The 20,488-nt window shown below is 58.7% G+C and overlaps 2 protein-coding genes across 5 annotated transcripts in view; both read right to left on the minus strand.

Annotated features, from left to right (window-relative positions):
• Positions 1 to 1,109: 1,109 nt before the first annotated feature.
• On the minus strand, positions 1,110 to 13,067 carry TPM2 (tropomyosin 2). Its single transcript, XM_010195607.2, has 9 exons — positions 12,865 to 13,067; positions 11,987 to 12,112; positions 7,782 to 7,915; positions 6,125 to 6,242; positions 5,950 to 6,020; positions 5,634 to 5,709; positions 4,963 to 5,025; positions 4,608 to 4,677; positions 1,110 to 1,414 (listed from the first exon to the last, which is right to left on the minus strand). The coding sequence occupies exons 1-9, from the start codon at positions 12,976 to 12,978 to the stop codon at positions 1,332 to 1,334; spliced, it is 855 nt and encodes a 284-aa protein (XP_010193909.2). The 5' UTR covers positions 12,979 to 13,067; the 3' UTR covers positions 1,110 to 1,331.
• A 3,680-nt stretch (positions 13,068 to 16,747) lies between these two features.
• TLN1 (talin 1) overlaps positions 16,748 to 20,488 on the minus strand; it is a 34,819-nt gene continuing 31,078 nt past the window's right edge. For all 4 annotated transcript variants that reach the window (XM_062017397.1, XM_062017393.1, XM_062017395.1 and 1 more), the window contains 6 exons: positions 20,271 to 20,395; positions 19,857 to 19,982; positions 19,656 to 19,718; positions 19,220 to 19,402; positions 18,472 to 18,597; positions 16,748 to 17,953 (listed from right to left, as the gene is read on the minus strand). In XM_062017397.1, the coding sequence (XP_061873381.1) occupies positions 17,822 to 17,953; positions 18,472 to 18,597; positions 19,220 to 19,402; positions 19,656 to 19,718; positions 19,857 to 19,982; positions 20,271 to 20,395 (755 nt within the window). In that variant the 3' untranslated portion in view covers positions 16,748 to 17,821. The remainder of the gene's footprint in view (positions 17,954 to 18,471; positions 18,598 to 19,219; positions 19,403 to 19,655; positions 19,719 to 19,856; positions 19,983 to 20,270; positions 20,396 to 20,488) is intronic.

The following is a 20,488-nucleotide window of genomic DNA, read 5'->3' on the forward strand; positions in this document are numbered from 1 at the left end:
ACAGAAGGTCACACAGCCTGGGAGGGCAACCACAAAATGAGCAGGGAGAGCCCTTTTCCCTGTAGGAGAAGGTCTCAGAGACACAAATCAGAGGTGCTGGGCCAGTGGGAAGGCAGGAAGCCAGCAGCACCTAGGCAGGAAAGAGATGCAATTTCACCAGCTCTCCTTTCCTGAGCTGAGAGGCACAGCAAATAGAGGAAAGCAGATAGCTGACAGCTGTCCCTGCTGGACACTATCTGGGGCAATGGGCTGAGCAAGGGGTCAGTGTGCATTATCTTTCCTGGCAGCAGGAGGCTGGTTTGCAGAGGGATATCCGCTGTGCGGCACGGGGCGATGGGGCTCGGCACACACCACAGAGGGGCCCAGAGGGGAGGGAAGGGCTACACCATGACTTTGGGCATCCCCAGGAAATCCAGCCTGTTCTGGTGACAGCGATGAGGACACATCCTGCTCCTCTTCTCTTTGTGTTGGAGAAAATATGGCAAACCAGGAGGAAGCTTCCTGAGCACTTGGGGAAGTGGTTGCCTGCATGAATATTGGGCAGTTTATACAGCCATCCCTCAGGCAGGCATCCAGTGACTCATTCATCTTTCTGATGGTAGAAAATACAACCAGTATGCAGGGTAAGCAGCAGCTAACCCCAAACATGGAGAAGAGCCTGATAGCTAACAATGTGTGGATTCATGGTCACAGGGTTGGTGTGGCTCCTCAGGGGGCACCATGAGCATGAACTGTGAGGCCAGCTCCAGGGAGAGGACAAAGACATTGTGGATTCCACAGGTGCCAGGCCGGTAATGTGGCAGCTGTGAAAGGGGACACACCAGTGACCTCTGTCTGTTCACTGTGTACTTCAAAATGATGGTGAGTTTGGATGGAGCTGGAGAGGTGGAGGTTTCTGTGCATTCCAAAGAAGTGATGGAGACGAGAGCACAGCCCAAACTGAGTTGTCACTCCCAGTTCCCCATAGTCACAGAGGACATCTCTATGCTGGCCAAACTCACCCTGGACCCCGGCTCTGGCAGAACCTCCTTGCACAAAGCCATCAGGGATACCCCCACCACATCTCCCAGAGCCTGTGCCCGCCCCCAAGGACCAAACACAGCCATCCATCTTGTCAAACTGCTTTAATATTGGGACATGAAGACAGGACAAAGCCAGTCAGGCTGTGGACAGACAAGATTCCTGCAAGCCATAGTCTAAGGCTGCAGGGCTTCCCTTCTCAATGGACGTGTGGATTTGGCCAAAACGCAGTTCAGCTGATAACATCCTGAGCGTGCCAGCGGGGTGCATGTGTGGGGTAAGGGAGAGGGATGGGGGCTCCCCAGCACAGCTCAGAGGTTGTTCAGCTCCAACAAAGTCTGGTCCAGAACCTGGTGGATGCCCACGTTCTCTTCTTTGGCACTGGCCAGGTTCTCTGTTAATACAAGAGACACCCAACCACACACATAGATACAGCCCAAGCATATGCAGATGCCGCGGGGCCCACGCACACCACACCGAGCACAGGCACACACACACACACACACACAGACACACAGACACACACACAGACACATAGACACACACACACACACACACAGACACAGACACATAGACACACACAGACACATAGACACACACAGACACACACACACACAGACACAGACACAGACACATAGACACACACAGACACATAGACACACAGACACATAGACACACAGACACACACACACACACACACACACAGACACATAGACACACATAGACACATAGACACAGACACACACAGACACAGACACATAGACACACACAGACACAGACACACACGGACACACACAGACACATAGACACAGACAGACACACACAGACACAGACACACACAGAGACAGAGACAGAGACAGACACACACGCACACGCACACACAGGCACACACGCACAATTTCAATTTCAATGTGGTGGCAGCCTCCTGAGCAGCATCCTCTCAAGGAGACCCACTTGCCAGCAGTGATGAGTCCACCCCCTCCGAGACTGGCCCTTGGCTAGGCTGGTCACAGGGAGCAGGCAGGCCTTGCTCCCAGGGTGCCCATGGCTGGGCCCTCGCAACACAGGTACTGCTGGTGGGTACCATTCCTTGGCCATTCCTGGGTCATTACCACCAGTTGCCTGTGGGCACATGCACAAACCTTTAGCCAGCAGAACAGGAGAGAAAGTGTATGACCCACATATGCTGCAGGTGCTCTGTGAAGAAAAGGAGAGACAACAGCCTAGGAAGGCAGGCAGAGAGGACAGCAGAGACAGAAGAAGCAGAGCTAACAAGGCTGCAGAGATGAGCTCTACCAGCCAGCCTGCTGCTGACGAACCCTCCTCCTGTGTTTGCTTCCAAATGGCATCCTCTTCCCCTCTATTGATGGGGATGGGAACTCTGCCCACCCAGCCCCATCTCCCAGTGCTCCTTGTTCAGCGCTTCTGTATCGCCTGACTCAAGTTTGGGGCAGCAGTTGCTGTTGGGTCCCCAGCTCCTATCCTAGCCCTCCCAGCACCCTGCAGGAAGCCTCCTCTGAGGGGGTCTCCCCTGCACAGTCTGGGGTGATGAGAGTGAGGAGGAAGAGGCTGGCCCATAGACTCCTGGGACAAGGGGAAGAAGGCAGTGATACACACCACTGCATGCCTCCCTGACAGGAACAGGCTTATGCCAAGGGACAGACATCAGTCACCATGTGGACATCCCACAACATCACAAATACTCTCGTTCCTCTCCCAAGAAAAAAAGTCTGCTGCAGAAGGGCTCCCTGTGCCCCCTACAAGCAGGATAATTATCCCTGGGGTGGGGGAGAGGAATTAGCCAAGGCTCCAAACCCCACCTAGCTCTGTTGGGGACCAGGCTGGGGCTCCCAGCCCCGAGACAGCCTGTCCAAAACAGGTGAGCACAGGGAGGCTGTGCTGAGGCCAGGAGCTCTGGGCAGCTCAGTTGTTAAGTTCGGTAAGGATGACCCACAGCTCATTAGTGAGAACATGGTTTTTCTTAGCCTCCTGAGAGTGCTCTAGAGAAAATGGAGACGTCAGCACAGCAGAGGGGAGAGAGAGAAATAAAGGCCAGTTAGTGAAAAGAGACAGCGTTCCCCAAAGCCTTTACTGGAAACTTTACAGCCAGGCAGCCAGAACTGGCAGGAGGAGGCAGCTGGGCCCAGGGCAGGACCACGGCTGTGGAATTTGGGAATCAGGGTCTGGGTCAGGGTAGCATGCTGAGGAGGAGGAGAAGGATCAGGTCAGCCCCCTCATCGAGGGAGAGTGATGCAGGATAGGTGTCAGGGCTGAGATCACTGCATGCAGGCAATGTCTGAGTGTGAGGATAGGAAATGGACAGGACCAGGATCAGGACCAGGTCTAACCCTGCTTTCAGGTCAAATGAGTCAGGGAGAAGATGGCATGAGACGAGGAAAGCTGCCTATGAGAGATAGGGGGTGACACCTCCTACCACCCAGCTGCCAGCACCCTCAAGAGACAGGCAGGAGATGAGGGACAGAGCGGAATAAAGAAAACAAAAGAGAAACCAAGGAAAGAAAATGCTTTTATTCAGACCAGAGGATAACCCTGAAGGGTCGGATGTAAAACATGAAATGCAAACTGAAGAATCCACTTGCAATGGACAGAAAAGAGGTGGGAGTGAGGGAGGAGCTGGGGGCTGTCTCTCTGTTTGCTCAGGGAAAGTGCTGCCAGCACAGTGGGACCGAATCTCCATCCCCCCATTCTAAGCTTTGGCAGTGCAGATGTCGCTTCCGTTGTGCAAGTCCTCCCCAACTTTGGCCCAGCATGCAGTACCAAGGAGCATGGCTGGGGCAGGATGTCGGAGGCAGGTGGCCCCCCAGCCCCATAGCTGCAGGGTCCCTGGAGCCTCTGATACTAAGAAGCTGAGGAAGGAGCTGCTGGAGCGAAGGGCTCCTGGGCATAGCCCATATCCCCTGGTGCTAGGGCACGGACCAGCATGTAGGGGTCCCTGGGGCTGCTTCCCTGCCCTGCCAAATAGCCCTAAGCATCTGCACCACATCTGCCCAGAAAGAGGGGTGCTGCAGGAACACCCCAGGCTGGCTTCTGTCCCAAAGGAGCTGACAGACATGCACAAGCTATGAAGGACAGCGGGGCCATGAAGAGAGAACAGTGGCATGGCCAGACAGGCAGGCAGCTGAGCTGTGGAGGGGAGAGGTGGGCTGGGGTGAGGGGGATGCAGTGCTGATGCTCGGCGAAGGACTCAGAGGGAGGTGATGTCATTAAGTGCATTGTCCAGCTCCTCGCTAATGGCTTTGTACTTCATCTTCTGAGCATACACTTCATCTGCAGGTGCGGGGGGTGGGCAGCGGAGACAGAGAGTGGTGGTGAGCAGGGGCTAAGGGCAGCTTGAGCATGCAGGCACAGGCAGCGTGTATATGGCCCTATTCCCCACCCAAGGGCAGAGCACAGACCCCAGCAGCTCTGCATTCGCACACCAGACACCCAGGCATCCAGCCTGACACCTTCCCGGGACCTTTACCCACCCACCGCCCCAGCCAAGCCCTGTCCAGCCTCACTGGGGGCACGCTGTGAACAGTGCTCCCCAGGAAAGAGGGACACAGGGCTGGTGGGGGACATTTTACCTTCTAGGTCGTCAATAGTTTTCTCCAGCTTGGCCACAGATCTCTCTGCAAACTCTGCCCGGGTCTCAGCCTACAGGATGAAGGAGAGAGGGTGAGATGTGGGGCATGACCACAGTGCAGGCTGCACAGCACCCCAGATGTGCATCCCTGGTGCCCTTCCCCATGAGCCCTGCCTTGGGAAAGCCAAGAGATGAGGGCCTCATGGACCCCCACACCCTAAACTAGGATGGGCTGCTGCAGGGGCATCTCAGAGCCAGGCATCTGCTGTGCTGTGGGGCTGCAATGTGGGGAATGGTGAGAGGACACGGGCATAACAGGGTCAAAATTGATGCAGTGCCAGCCCCACACCCCTTACCTCCTTCAGTTTTTCCCCTAGAAGCTTGATTTCCTCCTCGTACTTGTCCTCCTTGGTGGAGTACTGCAGAGACAGAGACGGCACCCATGAGCCCCACGGGATGCCTCCAGGCATCCTTCACCCCAGCAGGACACCCCAGCACCTTCCTGACCCCACTCACTCTGCCCAGTCCCCAGCAGCCCTGGCAGGTCCTACCTTGTCAGCCTGGGCCTCCAGGGACTTCAAGTTGTTGGTGACAATTTTCAGCTCTTCCTCTAGGTCACCACATTTACTACATCCCAAGCAGGAGCCACGAGGAAGGGGAGTGAGGCCAGAGGATGGCAGGAAAGAGAGGAGCAGAAAGAGCAAGTGCGGGGAAGGAAGAAAGAAAGAGAAAACAAGTTGAGAGAGGAGAAAACAATGCAGGTGGAGAAGGAGCAGGGCCGCTGCGAGTGGGAGCTGCTGGGACACATCAGTTTATCCATTCCTCGTGCTTCCCTGCGCAGACGCTCTGTGCTGGTAGGAGAGCAGGGAAGGATGGAGGAGTGTGCCCAGCCCATGCTTGCCAGGGGAAAGGTGAGGGGCAAGGGGTGGTGGAGGCAGCTGTGCAGAGGAGATGGCTCACATGGCTCAATAGACAGCGATAGAGAGGGGGCGCTGCTGCATGTCATCCTGCACCCCTGCCCCAGTACCTCTTCCTCTGAGGCAATGAGGGATTTGAGAGACTGGTCCATGGTCCGCAGCTCTTCTTCCAGCTGTCTCATGCGGCTGGGGTGGATGAGGGGCACCCCGGGGTGGGGAGGGGACAGTAGAGAACAAGATCAAGGATGTGTTGATGGCTGCCTGACACCTCCCTGCCCCCTGCCTGTGAGCCCAGGGACCACCCTAATGGTAGACCCAGCTGCTCCAGAGGAGGGACATCCCCATTCCCATGCAGACATCCACCCCCACAGCTACCAGCGATTTGGAGCTGGGCCTGCTTAGAACCATGCCTGCTGCCCCACTCACCTCTCTGCCACCTCTGCTCTCTCCTCTGAGCGCTCCAGCTCTCCCTCAAGGACAACCAGCTTGCGAGCAACCTGTTGGCAGCAGCAAGAGGCACACCGTGTTGGCCCTGCACTTGCCCCAGCTGGTGGCTCCAGGGGCTGTCAGGGGGTCAGGTCTAGGGGAGGCAGGCACAGACCTCCTCGTATTTGCGGTCAGCCTCCTCTGCTATGTGCTTTGCCTCCTTCAGCTGCATTTCCTGGAGCTCCATCTTCTCCTCATCTTTCATGGCCCTGTTTTCGATGACCTTCATGCCTCTGAGGAAAGCCCAAGCCAAGAGACGTTACTGCTGTGGGTGAAGGGGGCACCCACACCTCCTGCCTACCCACTGTACCCTTACCTCCCATCCTTCAACTCCAAAGACACAGGATATCACCCGAGGATGCTAGCACCTGCTGGCCACCCCACGCAGTAGGGTCACACCAGTGGTACCCTAAGGATGCCCCTGAGCACGATTACAGCACAAGGACCTGGCAGGACCTGAACTTATCCTTTGAGGGGGAAAGTGTACAGCCCAGGAGAAGCCAGCTGCAGCCTCCACAGAAGCAGCCTGGCAGGCCGTCAACCTTTAGGAAATGCTAGGAAACATCCTGTGGCAAAGCCTTTTCTCGTGCAGGGGTGATGCTCACAAGCAGGGGGTCACTGGAACCCCAAGAACTCCTGTGGCACAGAACCCTGCAGATCTCCTTTCACTCAGATGCTGTTGCTCAAACTGGTGTTTGCCAATGGAAGGAACCAGGACGAATGCTGGGACACGTCCGGGCACTCCCATGCAACCTGAGTGCCCTCATCTGCAGAGCTCCTGCCTGGGAAACCTGTTTGCTGAGAGGACGGGGCAACACACTTTGCAGGGCTTCTTTTCTGTTGGGTTTTTTTGGTTTTTTGTTTTTTTCTAAATGAGGCTGGTTTGTTGTCAAAAGTTGAACGTGGTTTCCAGCAACAGATGTCCCCTCCTGGGCTGCTGTTCAGCCTTTGAGCACAGGACTCCACTCTGGGGCAGAAATGAGGTTTCAAGCACCCTCTGGCTTTGGTTACAGCCCAATATAAATATAAATATAAATATAAATATAAATATAAATAAATGCCAGGTCATATTTTTCAAGATTTTATCGTAGAATCACAGAATCTTAAGGGCTGGAAGGGACCTCGAAAGATCATCCAGTCCAACCCCCGCCTGCCAGAGCAGGATCACCTAGAGTAGGTCACACAGGAACTCGTCCAGGTGGGTTTTGAATGTCTCCAGAGAAGGAGACTCTACAACCCATCTGGGCAGCCCGTTCCAGTGCTCCCTCACCTGAACAGTGAAGAAATTCTTCCTTGTGTTTCTTTGGAACCTCTTGTGTTCCAGTTTATACTCATTGCCCCGTGTTTCATCATTGGCCATCACTGAGAACAGCCTGGCTCCATCCTCCTGACAACCACCTTTTACTTATTTGTAAACATTAATGAGGTCACCCCTCAGTCTTCTCCAAGCTGAGGAGCCACAGCTCCCTCAGCCTTTCATCGTGAGGGAGATGCTCCACTCCATCATCTTTGTGGCCCTGCACTGAACTCTCTCCAGCAGCTCCCTGTCCTTGAACTGACGGGTTCTTGATGGGTACTCTGTTAATATCAAAGCTTTTCAAGAATGCTTGTATGCCTGTGGGATTGCAGCTTTGCTCTCTCCCCTTGGGGTCTGGAGGAAAACCAGTGCAAGCCTGATAGTGTCGCTTTGGAGGGACCCCACTGAGAGAGCAAGGGGGCTGGCTGCAATCAATGAAGACCAAACACCACCCCGTCATCCCCTCCTGTCACACCTCTCACTCTCATCAGCTGCTTTTTCAGCCTCTTCCAATTTCTGCAGGGCAGTGGCCAGACGCTCCTGGGCTCGGTCCAGCTCCTCCTCCACCAGCTGGATACGGCGGTTCAGAGAAGCCACTTCAGCCTCAGCCTGGGGGAGCAGAAACCACTTGATCAACCCGTGTCTCACACATACAGACTCGTTTTAAAAAGCATTTTCAGTGGTCACGTCTGCATTTGCTGTCCAGAACATCCCTCGGCACTGCACAACAAGTACCGCAGTGGGATGCCTGGCCACGCATCCCCTTGCCTTTCCAATCCCTCACTGCCAGTTTGACGCTGGCTGCTCGCAGCCATGTGACCCCAGCCCAGCACGTGCAGCCCCTCCACCATGTCCTCAGCATCTCTGTTGCCCAGCCCCAAGCGGGAGGCGATGTGTTGGCCAGGGCAGGGTGGCCATGGGGCTGTGCTGTCACAGGGATGGTATTTGGGGTTTGTAGAGCAGTGAGTAAAAGGGGAGGAATGACCTTGGGCGGCTTCACTCCCGAAAAGGAGAGAGGAGCCGCTTGTGGATTTTGTTTACAGAGGCAGCGGAGCAAGTTGGGAGTCTCTCTGGTGGAAACTCTCCCAGCCTGTGCAGCCTCAAGGACTGCCAAAGGCCAAGCTGCAGCATGGTGCTGGGGCAGTGAAACGAGTAGCCCACACAAGCTACGGATGCTGGGACCCAGTGACCAGGGCTGGCCCCCCACAGCTTTCCCAGGCTCCCTCCATGCAGGGCCAGGAGCCGGGGACAGTCAGGAGCAGTGGCCCTGGCCTCCTGCCAACCCCTTGACGCCTGGCCTCACTCTCTTTCCATTTGGTAATGGCCTCCTTCTCCACTGCCACTGCCAGACAAACACAGCCTCAGCTCCAGACCCCATCCCTGCCGGGGACAGAGGGGCTGCGGGAAGACAAACCCCAGGTGCAAAAGGATAGTTGGCAATGAGACCTCATCATGAGGAGCAGCCCCATGCAGCACGATGCCGAAAGCCACACGCTGACCCAAGACATTATGCCTCATGCCCTGTGCTCCAGAATGCCCTGCAGGACATTGGCTTTCATCCTGCATGGCCCTGCTGAGCAGTCCCATGGTGAGCTGGCTGGGATGGGCACAGCGGGCACCTCTCCCTACAGGGCAGCCCGGTGGCACAAGAGCCACCTCCTCCCTGTCAACACCCCTGTTCCAGCCTCACCTAGAGCTTGTCCCCAGCCAGATTGCCCAAGGGGAAGCTAGGGTTGGCCCCGTAGGGCAATGCTCTGCCTGTGGCATCTGCATCACCTCCCCAGGAGCTTTTCTTTTTCCTCAGGGACTCACCCCCAAAGTGGGTCAGAACTGCCCAGACAGACACTCGGGAACACAAGCCCTCCAGCAGCTCCCAGTGCCCGGGGAACCCAATCTGTGGCCGCACAAAGGGGCCATTTCCTCCGCACACAGCCCTGCCTGCACTTCACACCTGCCTCTGGGGACACCGATTCCAGTTCTGACCTTGGCTCCAGGGCCAGGGGTCCCAGGGGACACAGCCACAGTGCCGGCAGAGCCCTGCAGCCCCCCAGCCCCCTGCCAAGCGGCGGTGGAAAAGTGGGTCCCCTGGGAGAACATGGTGTTGGGCTCAGCCCAGATCCCAGCTGGTCCCGCCCCGCTCCCAGCCCAAGGCCTGGGTGCCCAGAGCAGAAGCGGGTTCCTGGGCAGCAATGGGGCAGGGGTGGGCTGGCTGCAGGCAGGTGGGGGGGCAGGTCAGGGGTAGCCCCCCATGTGCCATGGTGGCCAGGCTGGGTGCCTCCTGCTCTGGCCCCACCCAGGGATGCAGTCACTTCCCAGCAGAACCACGCTCCCTCCCACCGGCTCGGGGAATTCGCCAAATAAGAGCAAAGTCTCTGCCGAGGAGAGCAGCTGGGGCGGGAACTCGGGTGAAGCTTTTGGGATCACAGCCTGGGAACGGCAGAGTTTCCCTGGGCCCTGCTGGGATGTCTGGGGACCGGCACTGACGAGGATTTGTGGGGTGGCTGGAGGGGGCTAGTCTGGCAAGCCTGCCCTTGCGGGGCAGCCCAGCAGCCCCTGCTCCGTCCCACCCTGGGCACCACCGTCTGTCCCTCCTGGGCAGAGCAGGTAGTGAGGCCGCATTGCCCTCTCAGAGCTGCTGGGACGGAGCCACTGGTGACATGGAGCTGCGAGTTAGGGTCGAGGGCTCTGCGGTCTGTGTCAGCATCTGAGCTCCCTTCCAAGGACCCAGGGAGTCCGTCTGCAGTGCCCGTGGGTTTCATGCACTGCCACTCATGCCAGAGGCAGGGCAGTGCTAGTGCTGGTGCTAGGGGAGATTTATGCTTCTAAGGTATTTGTTGACATTTTTTGCCGAGAGCAGGAACCTGCCTGCATGGTTGTGATGGGCTCTGACTTGGCAGAGGGATGAGGACACTCTGTGCTCATAGGCACATGCTGTCCTGGCAGCCAAGGCAGGTACAGGGTCCCTAAGGATGCAGGCAGGTGGGTTTCAGGGGTCTGTTCTGCACTTCCTCTGCTGCAGCCCGGAGCTGAGCTGTGCCTCATCCCAGGGAGGAGGTGACACCAGCCCTGGCACTTAGTGCTGTCAGCACATTCAGGTCCCTGGCACGGGGGGACGGTGACTCCCAGAGCCCCCTCACATGGCCCAGCCTGTCCAAGCTTTGGCACAGATCCAGGGCAACTGTGCTGGCAAGGGGCTTCTGGCCCAATCTGCGGCACCTGCTGCAGTCAGCCTGCCCTCCCCGAGGCTGCTCCTCCACCACGGCTCCCTCCAGTCCTTCCTTGGAGGGGTTGGTGGCTCCCATCCACCATACCTGCTGGGATGTGACTCTCCATGCTGCAGCCCACAGAGCTGCTGAGAGCTGAAACAAGGGCAGCACGTCTTCCCTGCCCAGCACAACTCGCTGTTGGCAACAAACAATTCTGCACCCTACAGCTGACATCTGCCCAGGGCCACCACGCGCCCCGTGCTTTGAGTCCTGTAGTGGGGACGACCCATCCACACTCAGCCAGCCTCTACAGTTTGCCCAGTCCAACATGCTAGCATGGAGCCAGTCAGGCTGGTGTGAACCCTGCTACACCCAGCAGCCACCCTGCCCAGCTCAACACATCCCATGCCAGGATAAAAATGCCCTTCCAGAGGATTTTCAATGTTTTAACTGCCTGGTTTAGTGCCTAACTAAACTCGAGCAGATCTGTAGGGTCACCAAACAAGGCTGAGGAGCTCCCCAGCTGCTTCCTAGGGCTCCCAACCGCCTCAGAGACTTGCTGCGGCTCGTCCTTGTCCGCTCACCCCTGTCCTTGGCGTCCGTCTCAGAGACACATCTCCCCCATTTAGCTCCATAAACCACCTGGGATTGAATTTTTTTGTTCTCAATCTCAAAAAGCCTGGCCATGCTCTGCTGGCTCTGCTCCAGACAGCTCCCCTTTAGCTTCTCCTCGAATTTCCAGGGTTGGTTTTCATCAAAGAAGGACTGGCTATCAAAAGGAGGATTTATTTATAGGGTGTCAAATACCCGAAGTGGCACCGCAGGTTGTTATACCCCGTTCCCGAGTGTCTCTGTGGCCACACACAGCTGTTCAACCCTTCATCCTGGCCGGGCACAAGCCAATTTCAACACCTCCCTAACATCTCCCCAGTGGGATCCACTTCCCAGGAGAAACATCAGTCATGGCACTAAATAAAACTCTTCTTGGCCTTGTCCTTCCCAGGGTACAGGGTGGTATGCGAGACCCCAAAGTGACTGAATGCCCCCGCCAACCCCCCCAAACATCCTTCTTTGGAGCCAACACTCGTCAGCTGGCCACAGGCAAAAGCTTTTTCTGTTTCTCTCCTCTTTTTTGCTTCCCTGACACGGTTTATCAAGTGCCACTGAGGTTTTTCCTCCTGGCATTGCAGAGGCGTGTGTGTGAGGACCGGTGACACAGCTCGAGGCGTCCGTCCCTGTGACCAGCGACTCGAGCAGTGCTTGCCACGGCTGGCCTGGCCCCGTGCCCCGAGCCCCGAGCAGTGCCTGTCCGGTCCCTGCCCAGCATCCCAGCCCGGCCCAGTGTTAGCCTCCCAGGAATGGGATCCTGACAGTCTGCCCCACGGACACTTTCCATATAAGGCCCCCCTCCTCCTTCACCCCCCCAGGGCCCAGCACCCGTGCAGGGGAGGGAGTTGCTGGGACGTCTACATACGTCTGTAGCTTTCTTCTCCGCCTGCTCCAGCTTCTCCTGGGCCTCCTTGACAGACTCAGAGTACTTCTCCACCTCATCCTCTGTGCCCTTCAGTTTCTTCTGCAGACTCTGCTGTTCCTCCTCCAGCTGGGGAAAGGGTGGAAGGCAGGGGTCAGGGGGGACAAAGGTGGGGGTGGGAGATGCCGAGGGACACCCAGGCTGAGGGCACAACTGGAGCACACAGATGTGCTCTCTCTGTCAACTTTGAGGCCACATTTCCTCAGGGAGCTCTGAGTCCCTCCAGAGCGAAAGCAGTCCCCCAGCATCCCTGAGCCCAGTGATGATAAGGGATTGGTGGGCTCCTTCCCTGTGTAAGGGAACAGAGAAGTCCAGACTTTGGGGACGCTGCTCTGGGGAGTACCCAGAAGGTCCCCATCTCTGTGTGGCTGGAGTGGGGGTAGACTGTTCCCAAGGGTCTCCCTGGCAGAGGGATAGAGAGGTGGAACTGGGGGTGAGGTGTCCCACCAAGGTAAGGCATGTCCGGGGAGGGGTGCAGGGACAACAGGTTGGAATGCCGGTCCCTGAGGACAGGCAGTGGGGCAAGATCCTCAGGTACAGGTGTGAGATCCTTGGGAAGCGGGACACAGTGTGGTGAGATCTTGAGGGCTGGACATCCCCAGAGCTGGGATCCACAAGCTGCACAGCTATCAGAACAGAGTCACCAAGGCAGGACACCCCTGGAAGACAGGTCCACAGGCCTGCAGACGTCCCCAGGGCTGGGTACCCCGAGGGTTGAGTGTCCCCTGGCTGGACACCTAGTGGGATGGGGTCCCTGGGGCCGGACTCCATGGGACCGGACAGTCCCCAGGCAACGCCAGGGAGGTCTGTGGGACACCCACCTGCTTGCAGCGGTCCTCTGCTTGCTTCTTGTCAGCCTCCGCCTGCTCGGCGCGGTCGATGGCGTTCTCCTTGTCCAGCTTCAGCATCTGCATCTTCTTCTTGATGGCCTCCATGGTGTCGGCGGGGTGGCGACGGGGCGGCGGCGAGACGCTGAGCGCTGGAGGCAGCGGGAGCAGTGGGAGCACTGGCACCGCGGCCTCGGGCCCCCGCGCTGCTAAAGAGCTGGGGAGGGGCCGCGCCGGGCCGGGGCCGCCCCCGGACCTCCCCCGCCGCCCGTCAGCACCTTTTAGGGACAGGCTCGCCACCGGCCGCACGGAGCGGGACGGGGAGGGCGGCGGGGGCGGGGGTGGCAGCCCCGGCGGGCGCCGCCGCAGCCTCTGTGCTGGGCACCCACGGGGGCGCGGGGCGAGGGGCACCCCGAGGGCAGCGGGCGAGGGGCATCCCGGGGCACTGTAAGAGCGGCAGACAGCCCGGGACGCGCCGCGATGGGTGCCCCGGCGGCACCGAGCCGGGCACTGCGGGGCACCGCGCTGGGGGTGCCCGGGGGCACAAGGTAATGGACGTCCCTGTGCGAGGGACACCTTGGGGCCCTGCGAGAGGGACATCTGCGTCCATGCTCGGGAACTGTGTGGGCTGTCGGTGTGCTGTGACTGTGTCTCAGGGACATCACCAGGCATCTGTCCCCAAGAGCTTCAGACTTGCTGCTGCCCTGGCACTGCCCACGGCACACCCTGTCACTGCTGGCCACTGCAGCATGGGGCCTGAGGGCCCCTGATAGCTGGCACTGGGTTGGAGACACTTCAGAGGCCGCCATAGCACTTGGGACACCCATGGGGTAGCACTGAAGCCTTGGGGACACCCTCAGACTGTGATTGCAGCTGGGGACTGCCATTGGGTATGTCACAGGCTGGCACTGCAGACACCCACAGGCTGTGTTTGCACTTGGGGACACTGTGGGCTGGCGCTGCTTACATGAGGAAGATCCCCTGGGAGATAAGCAGGGAGAGTCCTTGGCCTCCCCATCCAGCTCTGGCACCATGGTGGGCCTGTAGTGTTCCTCCAGCTCTGTGCAAGCACCCTGGCACCCACCTCCACACTGTCTTGCACCCTGGTGGCACCATCCCCAGCACCCATGGGGACACCTGGCATATGCACAGCCCATAGGGTGACATTTCAGTGTGACACAGGGCAGCCCACTGCCCCTCGCCATCTTTCTGCTCTAAATAAACTGTATTCCACAGGCAAAAAAATTGCAAACCTTTCAGATCCTGTCTCCTCCAAAAATAACCCGTGCTTTAATAATGCTCATAAATGCTTCTGGTGCATTCCCAGCTGCAGGGTGGGCTCCGAGACAGGGGGGCTGGAGGGAGACAGCTTAGGGGCCACGGGAGCCGTGTGGCACGTAGGGAGGCTGAGATGGGACAGGGACAGGGACAGGGACAGGAGGGGTGTGTGGGCTTCCCTGGCCCATTGCCTTGAGGCCGCATCCTGCCCCTGCCTGCCATGACTTTTCAGCACTGGTGCACCAAGCAGAGGGGAGAGAAAACAGTGTTTGAGAGCTGGAAAAAGTGGTTTTGTAGAAGGCCTCATCTCTGGGTTACGGAGCACATAGAAGGGACGTGAGCAGGCGAGGACTGAGGGGCCGCTGGCACAGAGAGGAAAGCAGCAGAAGAGCCGCTGCTGGACTCCAGAGAGCAGCTATTAATGCTGACGGATTAGGCACATATTTGGACAAGGCGAGTCAGTAACCGCCAGCACGCCGCTTTGGAGGGGAGGGGGAAGATCCGCCTCCCATCGTCCCTCTGGAAGGATGGATGGTTTTCAGTGAGCCCCTTTGGCCTGGAGCAGTTTCATGGCTTGGCACACAGGGGAAAGAAAATGATGTGCATGGTGTGAGCAGGCAGGCAGCCTGGAGCCAGGCAGGCCTTCGCCCCTCAGATATTCCCCCTAAAGGAGGTAGTTTTCTCTTGCTGCCCACCCTTCTTTGCTCTGTGCATCATAGCCACATCTGACTGCCAGAGCTGGGGCCATCCCGGTGCCCAGGCCAGTGCCTCTGTACTCATGGCAGTCCTCTGGGGTGGGACAAGGGGGTGCAGATGGGTGTGGAAGAGCACCCTCTCATTGCTGCCCCATGCCCATCTCACTCTGGGCTAAGGTCTCCAAGGATGGAGACCTACTTCATTCATGTCCTGCTTCAGGGTCTGTCTGCTCTCCCAGGGAAGGGCTCGTCTTGCCATCCAACAGGAACATCCTAGCAGCAACCCATGCCCTGCCCCTGGGATCCGAGGGAAGCTGGGCTGCAGCTTCCCTGTCTGCCTCCAACCCAGCCAGATTTGGGTGCCTGCAGAAGCACTGGAGCCTCATGACTGCAACGTCCCAGCTACAAGCCTTCCTGTGTCCTCAGCCAAACCAAAATAACCCCTTGCTCTGACAGGCAAGATTTAGGGGACAGGGATGAACTCCCCTCCCCTGGGAATAAAGAACTGGAAATTAGCAACTGCTCTTCAGATTGTGAGACAAACGAGAGCAAATAATTGTGGGCAAAGAAGGCAACATTATGAATTGTCCTGTTGTGAGCATGAGAAGCAGCAGCGTGAAAGTGGAAAACAGGCAAAATCTGAAGGTCGGTAGGATGTAAGAAACAAAAAAAATTGATGGTTCCTCTTTATAACAAGTTGGGAGCTTGCACACAGCACAGCAGCATTTGCTCATGGCAGTGCTCCCCCTTCAGCAGGGGGGAGCAAACTGGGGTGGGTCTGGTATGTTTCAGCGCGTTGCCCTGATCCTGGCTGGTCTGAGACTGGCAGTTTGTGCCACCATTCAGTGCCTTCCTCCAGCCTGAAGGACACGGTCTTGGCCACGCTTGTGGCCCTGTACTGGGGGTGCTGGAGCTCCCTTGGCCACAGGATGTCAGGATGAGTCCAGCACTGCTGCCACGCTTGCCCACTCCACCGTCCTTGCTGGTGGCTCAGAGGGGCCATGTGCCTGGCCAGTACCTGGGCGAGAGCCTGCTGCTGGGTCAGGCTGGTGCAGATTGTCATGGGACAGCTGGGAGGACTGGGATGCCTGTGAGAGCCACAAATCCACCCGGGAGTCTGGCCAGGGACGAGCGTCTCAGGGGGGACGGCCCCTCTGTGCCCCCAGGGGGACAGGGTCAGCAGTGGGATGCTGCCCTTGCCACCCGTGATGCTCGTGGCCCAGGCCGCAGGGACAGGCCCTGGAGGCAGGGGACGGGCGCCAGCCCACCCATGTCCCCACAGCATCCCTGTCTGCCCCACTGCCGCTCAAGCCCCCTGAGCCTCTGCTGAGTGATGGGGTGGGAACAGGTGGGGATACACTTGGGGCAGCTGCTGCCTGCACAGGTTGGACCCAGGGGGCTATTTTGGGGGGTGAGCTCAGCCCTCAGCAGCCGGGAGGGCTCGGGCCACATTCCCGGACCCCCCGGCACACAGAGGCCTGCAGATTCCCCGCTGGTGGGGCCACCAGTGACTGGAGTTAGTGGGGGCGGGGGGAGTCCCCCACCTGCACCCCTAGAGCACCCTGCCCAGGGATATTTTCAACTGGCAGGAGGAATGGGGTAGGCGGCCCAGCTTAAGCCCCCTGCCAAAGCCCAAATCCCCCAGCAACACAATCCTCCATCGGCAGCGGCCCCCCGGCAGCACCTGCGAGGGCCGGCACGTGGCTGGCCGCGGGGGTCCGGCCTGACGGGTGCCTGGGGCTGGACGTGCCTCAAATATTTTCCATGCTGTATAAGCACTCATGCTACACTCCTCCCTGCTTCTGCCAGGATGGCAGGAACCCGTGGCCCCCCTGCCCACCAGGCTGCCCTTTTCTCCTGGGGGCTTGGGGGGGGTGTCCTGTTGATACCTAGGCAGCAACAGAGCAGGAAAACCAGATTTTATTGATGGAGGTGTCTTTCTGAGGAGACATGGGCATCCCCCACCCCACTCTGGAGCCTCAGGGGGAGCTGGTTTCCTTCAATGTTTAATATAGGATGCTTAAAGTATCAAAATAGTGAGAAGCCTCAGCAAGTGCAAAGGGAGAGGGAGGGTGGTCCCGGAGCCAGGGATGGTGGGTGGGTGCTGGGCTACGGGACACCAGCGGGAGCTGGGTGTTAGGGGGCAGGGCAGGAGCGGGGTGGGGGAAATAAATGAACTCTGAAAGCTGCAGGCTCAATACTAGAGAAATGGAAAAGTTACAAAAATACGGCAGATTTTGGAAAAACGATGCAGGCACTTGGGAAGGAGAAGGAAGGCAGAGCTGGCTGGGGCCAGGGGTAGGAGGAAGTCCCATCAGAAGGCAAAGAGCAGCTCCGGGGCTGGACCCATCGCGATATCCCCATCCCGAGCAGAGGCACTGTGGCGTTCAGCCCTGTGGCTCCCCAGAGGGGCCCAGGCTGAAGAAAATGCTCGTGGCAGGTGCTCATTACCTCCCAGGGAAGCTGTGGAGGAAGGGGAGGAAGAGGATTCAGCCAGCAATAAGGCATTGAAGGTGGAAGGCAGCTCTGCGCGGGAGCTCAGCGAGGGACCATGCTGCTCCCTGCACCCCATGGCACAGGAGAGGCAAGCTGTCCGCCTCTCCCATTCCGCACAGAGGAGAGACAAGAAAGGAGCACAAGTGGGAAGGGTAAAGGCACACGGCAAAATCCCCTGCAATGGAGGGCTCTCCGGAGCTGGCGGGCGAGCCCTGGGGCAGTGCAGCCCCGGCTCCCACCCCAGCTGAGTCCCTCCGGCTGCGCTGGCCGTGCCCGGGCTGTGCGTGGGAAGGGGGGTGCTGGGTGGCGAAGCAGGGGGATGCTGGTGCTCCAGCTTGGAGAGGCAGCTGGGTCAGCCCTGTCGCTCTGTGTGCGGGCAGAGCCCTGGTCTGGCCCAGGCAGCCCCTTGGCTTCAGGCAGGTCATCTTAAATAGGAGCGGGCAGGCGGGCGGCAGTCTGTGCGGCGCGGTGGGGAGGGGGGCTCAGTTCTGCTCCTCATCTCGCAGCTCTGAGGGCAGGAACTTGTACTGCTGCTGACGGATCATGGCCAGCTTCTTCCGTGCCTCCTCCAGCTCCCGCTCCTTGCGCAGCATCTCCTCCTGTGCAGCGATGATCTGCCGGGAAAGAGTGTTGGGGTCATGCCTGTCTCTGGCAGGGGCGGTGGGAGCCTCTGCCAAAGCAAGGCCGACCCCAGAGCCAGGCTCTCTGGGCTGCTGCTTTCCCACTCCCTCATCACAGCCACAGCCTCTCTGGGCTGGTGTGGGCCTGAGCACAAGGGCTGTTGTCCCTGTGGCACACCACGCAGTGCAGCTCTTACCCCTTACCCAACCCTCTGCCCATGTGTCATGCACACTGGGATGATGTGGGCACGGCCCCAAGAAGCCTGGAGGTTACGCTCCCGGAAGCGTGCACCATCCCCAGCTGCACCCACTGCAGGAGGTGGCAAGACAAGGGCAAAGCCACGGTGCTTAACTGGCACTGGGTGGGATGGGGACATCTGCAGCAGTGCTGTTAGGCTCTCTGGATACATGCCCCGTGCTGGTGGGCTTGGCATGTGCCCGAGAGAGGCACACAGAGGTTGTGGTGGCAGCCAGAGCTGCCCCTGCCCCATCAGAGCAGCCTCGCTCCTCACCTGTGCAATTCCCCCAACCATCTTCTCCTTCACCACCACCGTTTCGTCATGGTCCTGGAAGGCAGCTGCCTTTTGTGCTGCCTTCACCAGATTGTCCGACGCTCTCTTTACAGCGTTGCCAGCAGCCTGCAGCAGGGAAGTGGAGGAAGGAGCAGTGTCAGTCACAGCTCCAGTGCAGAGGGATGAAAGAACCCCTGTCCCTGTCCCAGGCTGGGCTGGCAGGCAGGAGAGGCAGCCTGGCCGCTGGAAGCTGCAGGCTGGGATGGATCCCTTTACATGGCTTGCTGCCGTGCCACCCGCTCATGACCATTTCAGGCACTGCTGCTGCTCTGACTGCTGGGCTCTGACTCCTGTCTGAGACATGGGCCAAGGACTAGGGGGCAGCCCTGCTCACTCTCCTCAGGCCTTTGCCCCCAGGGACTGCTGATAGGACCCCACATTAACCCTCAAACACATGGGTATTAACCTCTTCTGTGCTACGGCCTCCGATGCATGTCCCCCAGGACATTAACCTCTCAAATGCCAGTGACGCAGCACCCGCATTTCAGGCGTTCCTGTGCCAGTTCATCATCCCTGAGCACTGCCAGGCTCAGCAACCCAATATCACCTGCACTCCTCCCATGCAGCTGGGGCCCCCAAGCGACCTGAGGCTCCTGCTCCAACAGCTCTGGGGAGCACCCATGCATCCTCACCCCACTCCCACCAACCCCTCATGCAGCCCAGGCCGCAGGGGCAGCCCAGGACTCACCTGGAGCCGCTTCATGGCCTCCGAGTCATGGTCAGCCTTCACCTTGCAGGCCACCAGGAGCTGAGCAGTGGAGGCAGCCACCTGCTTGGCGGAGGAGATGAGCTTCTCCTCGCTGGCGTGGCCCTGCACTGCGGCGTTGGCAGCCTCGCACAGGTTGTTGGTGGCAGCTGCCACCATGCGCGCCTGTGGCAAGAGAGGCTGTCAGCAGGGTGCAGGAGGCTCCCCCAGAGAGAGCACCCTGACCAGACCCAAGGAGGTTGTGGGACACGGGACGGTGACAATCAGCTTCCATGCTGTGTCTCAGATGGTGGGGAGCGAAAGGGTAGCACAGCTACTGCTTCCACTGAGAAGTGCAAGGGCAGAGCACTCTCATCTTTGCAGCAGGAGCCAAGGAGAAGGTCCCCCCCATCCCTTGGGCACGACATTGATAACTCACGGCTGAAATGAGTCCCTGGGACCACTGTCCATCATCCACTGCGTTGGCGGGGATGGCGCCCACCTTCAAGGAAGCACAGGAGGAGTGAGGTTCTCTGTCCTGCATGCCCCTCACCACAGAGCACGAGGGCTACGAACAGCCCCAAGAGAAGGGAGGATCCCACCACAGCTCTTGTTATTTCTTTCCCTCTTCCAGCCTTACCTTTCCTTGGGCCACTAATTCTCTCTGGGCTGCTGAGGCCGCCTTCACCAGTGCGCTTGTGGCTGCAGCAATGGATTTGGCAGCTTCCAGGATCTGCTCCTCAAAGTTCAGGCTCTCATCTGCTTGCTGTGGGCAAAAGTGGGATGTGAGTCCCAGGCAGGGTGCTGGGACAGAGGTAGGGTGGTGGCTGCAGGGGGCTAACGGGGCATATATAAAGCTGGATTAAAGGCTGCAGGGTGCAGAGGGGTGCGTGTTGCCCAAGGAAGGTCTAGCTGGGGATGTGGGAAGCAGCAGGAGTGCAGGAAGAGGCACCAGCTGTTGGTCAGGGTTTCACATCTGGCTGAAACACAGGCAGGAGAGTCCCATCGCACCCCAAACTGAGGACAGGGGTCAGCCAAGGCTCAGCACCACTACCTTGGGCTTGGCTCTTGGTTTCAGCTGCTCCAGCTTCTTGGCTGCGGCTTCAATGGCAGCTGCTGCCCCCAGCAGCTCATTCTCAGCGATGACAGTGGGGTCTTCTGGGTCAACCCACTCTGTCCCTAGAAAAATCAGGAGGCCAGGAAGGTCAAACCTGCATGCAGCCTTGTTTCTGACTCACTCGACCCTCTCCAACAGCTGCTGAGCCCTCGACC

This window comes from Colius striatus, chromosome Z (genome assembly GCF_028858725.1).
Source record: "Colius striatus isolate bColStr4 chromosome Z, bColStr4.1.hap1, whole genome shotgun sequence".
NCBI classification, from domain to species: Eukaryota; Metazoa; Chordata; class Aves; order Coliiformes; family Coliidae; genus Colius; species Colius striatus.

Coding starts and splice junctions, on each gene's coding strand:
- TPM2 (XM_010195607.2), bottom strand. CDS start 12,978: ATGGAGGCCATCAAGAAGAAGATGCAGATGCTGAAGCTGGACAAGGAG. Junction 5,710..5,949: donor AGAGCAGAGGTGGCAGAGAG/GTGAGTGGGGCA, acceptor CATCCACCCCAG/CCGCATGAGACAGCTGGAAG. Junction 1,415..4,607: donor AACTATTGACGACCTAGAAG/GTAAAATGTCCC, acceptor TTGTATTAACAG/AGAACCTGGCCAGTGCCAAA.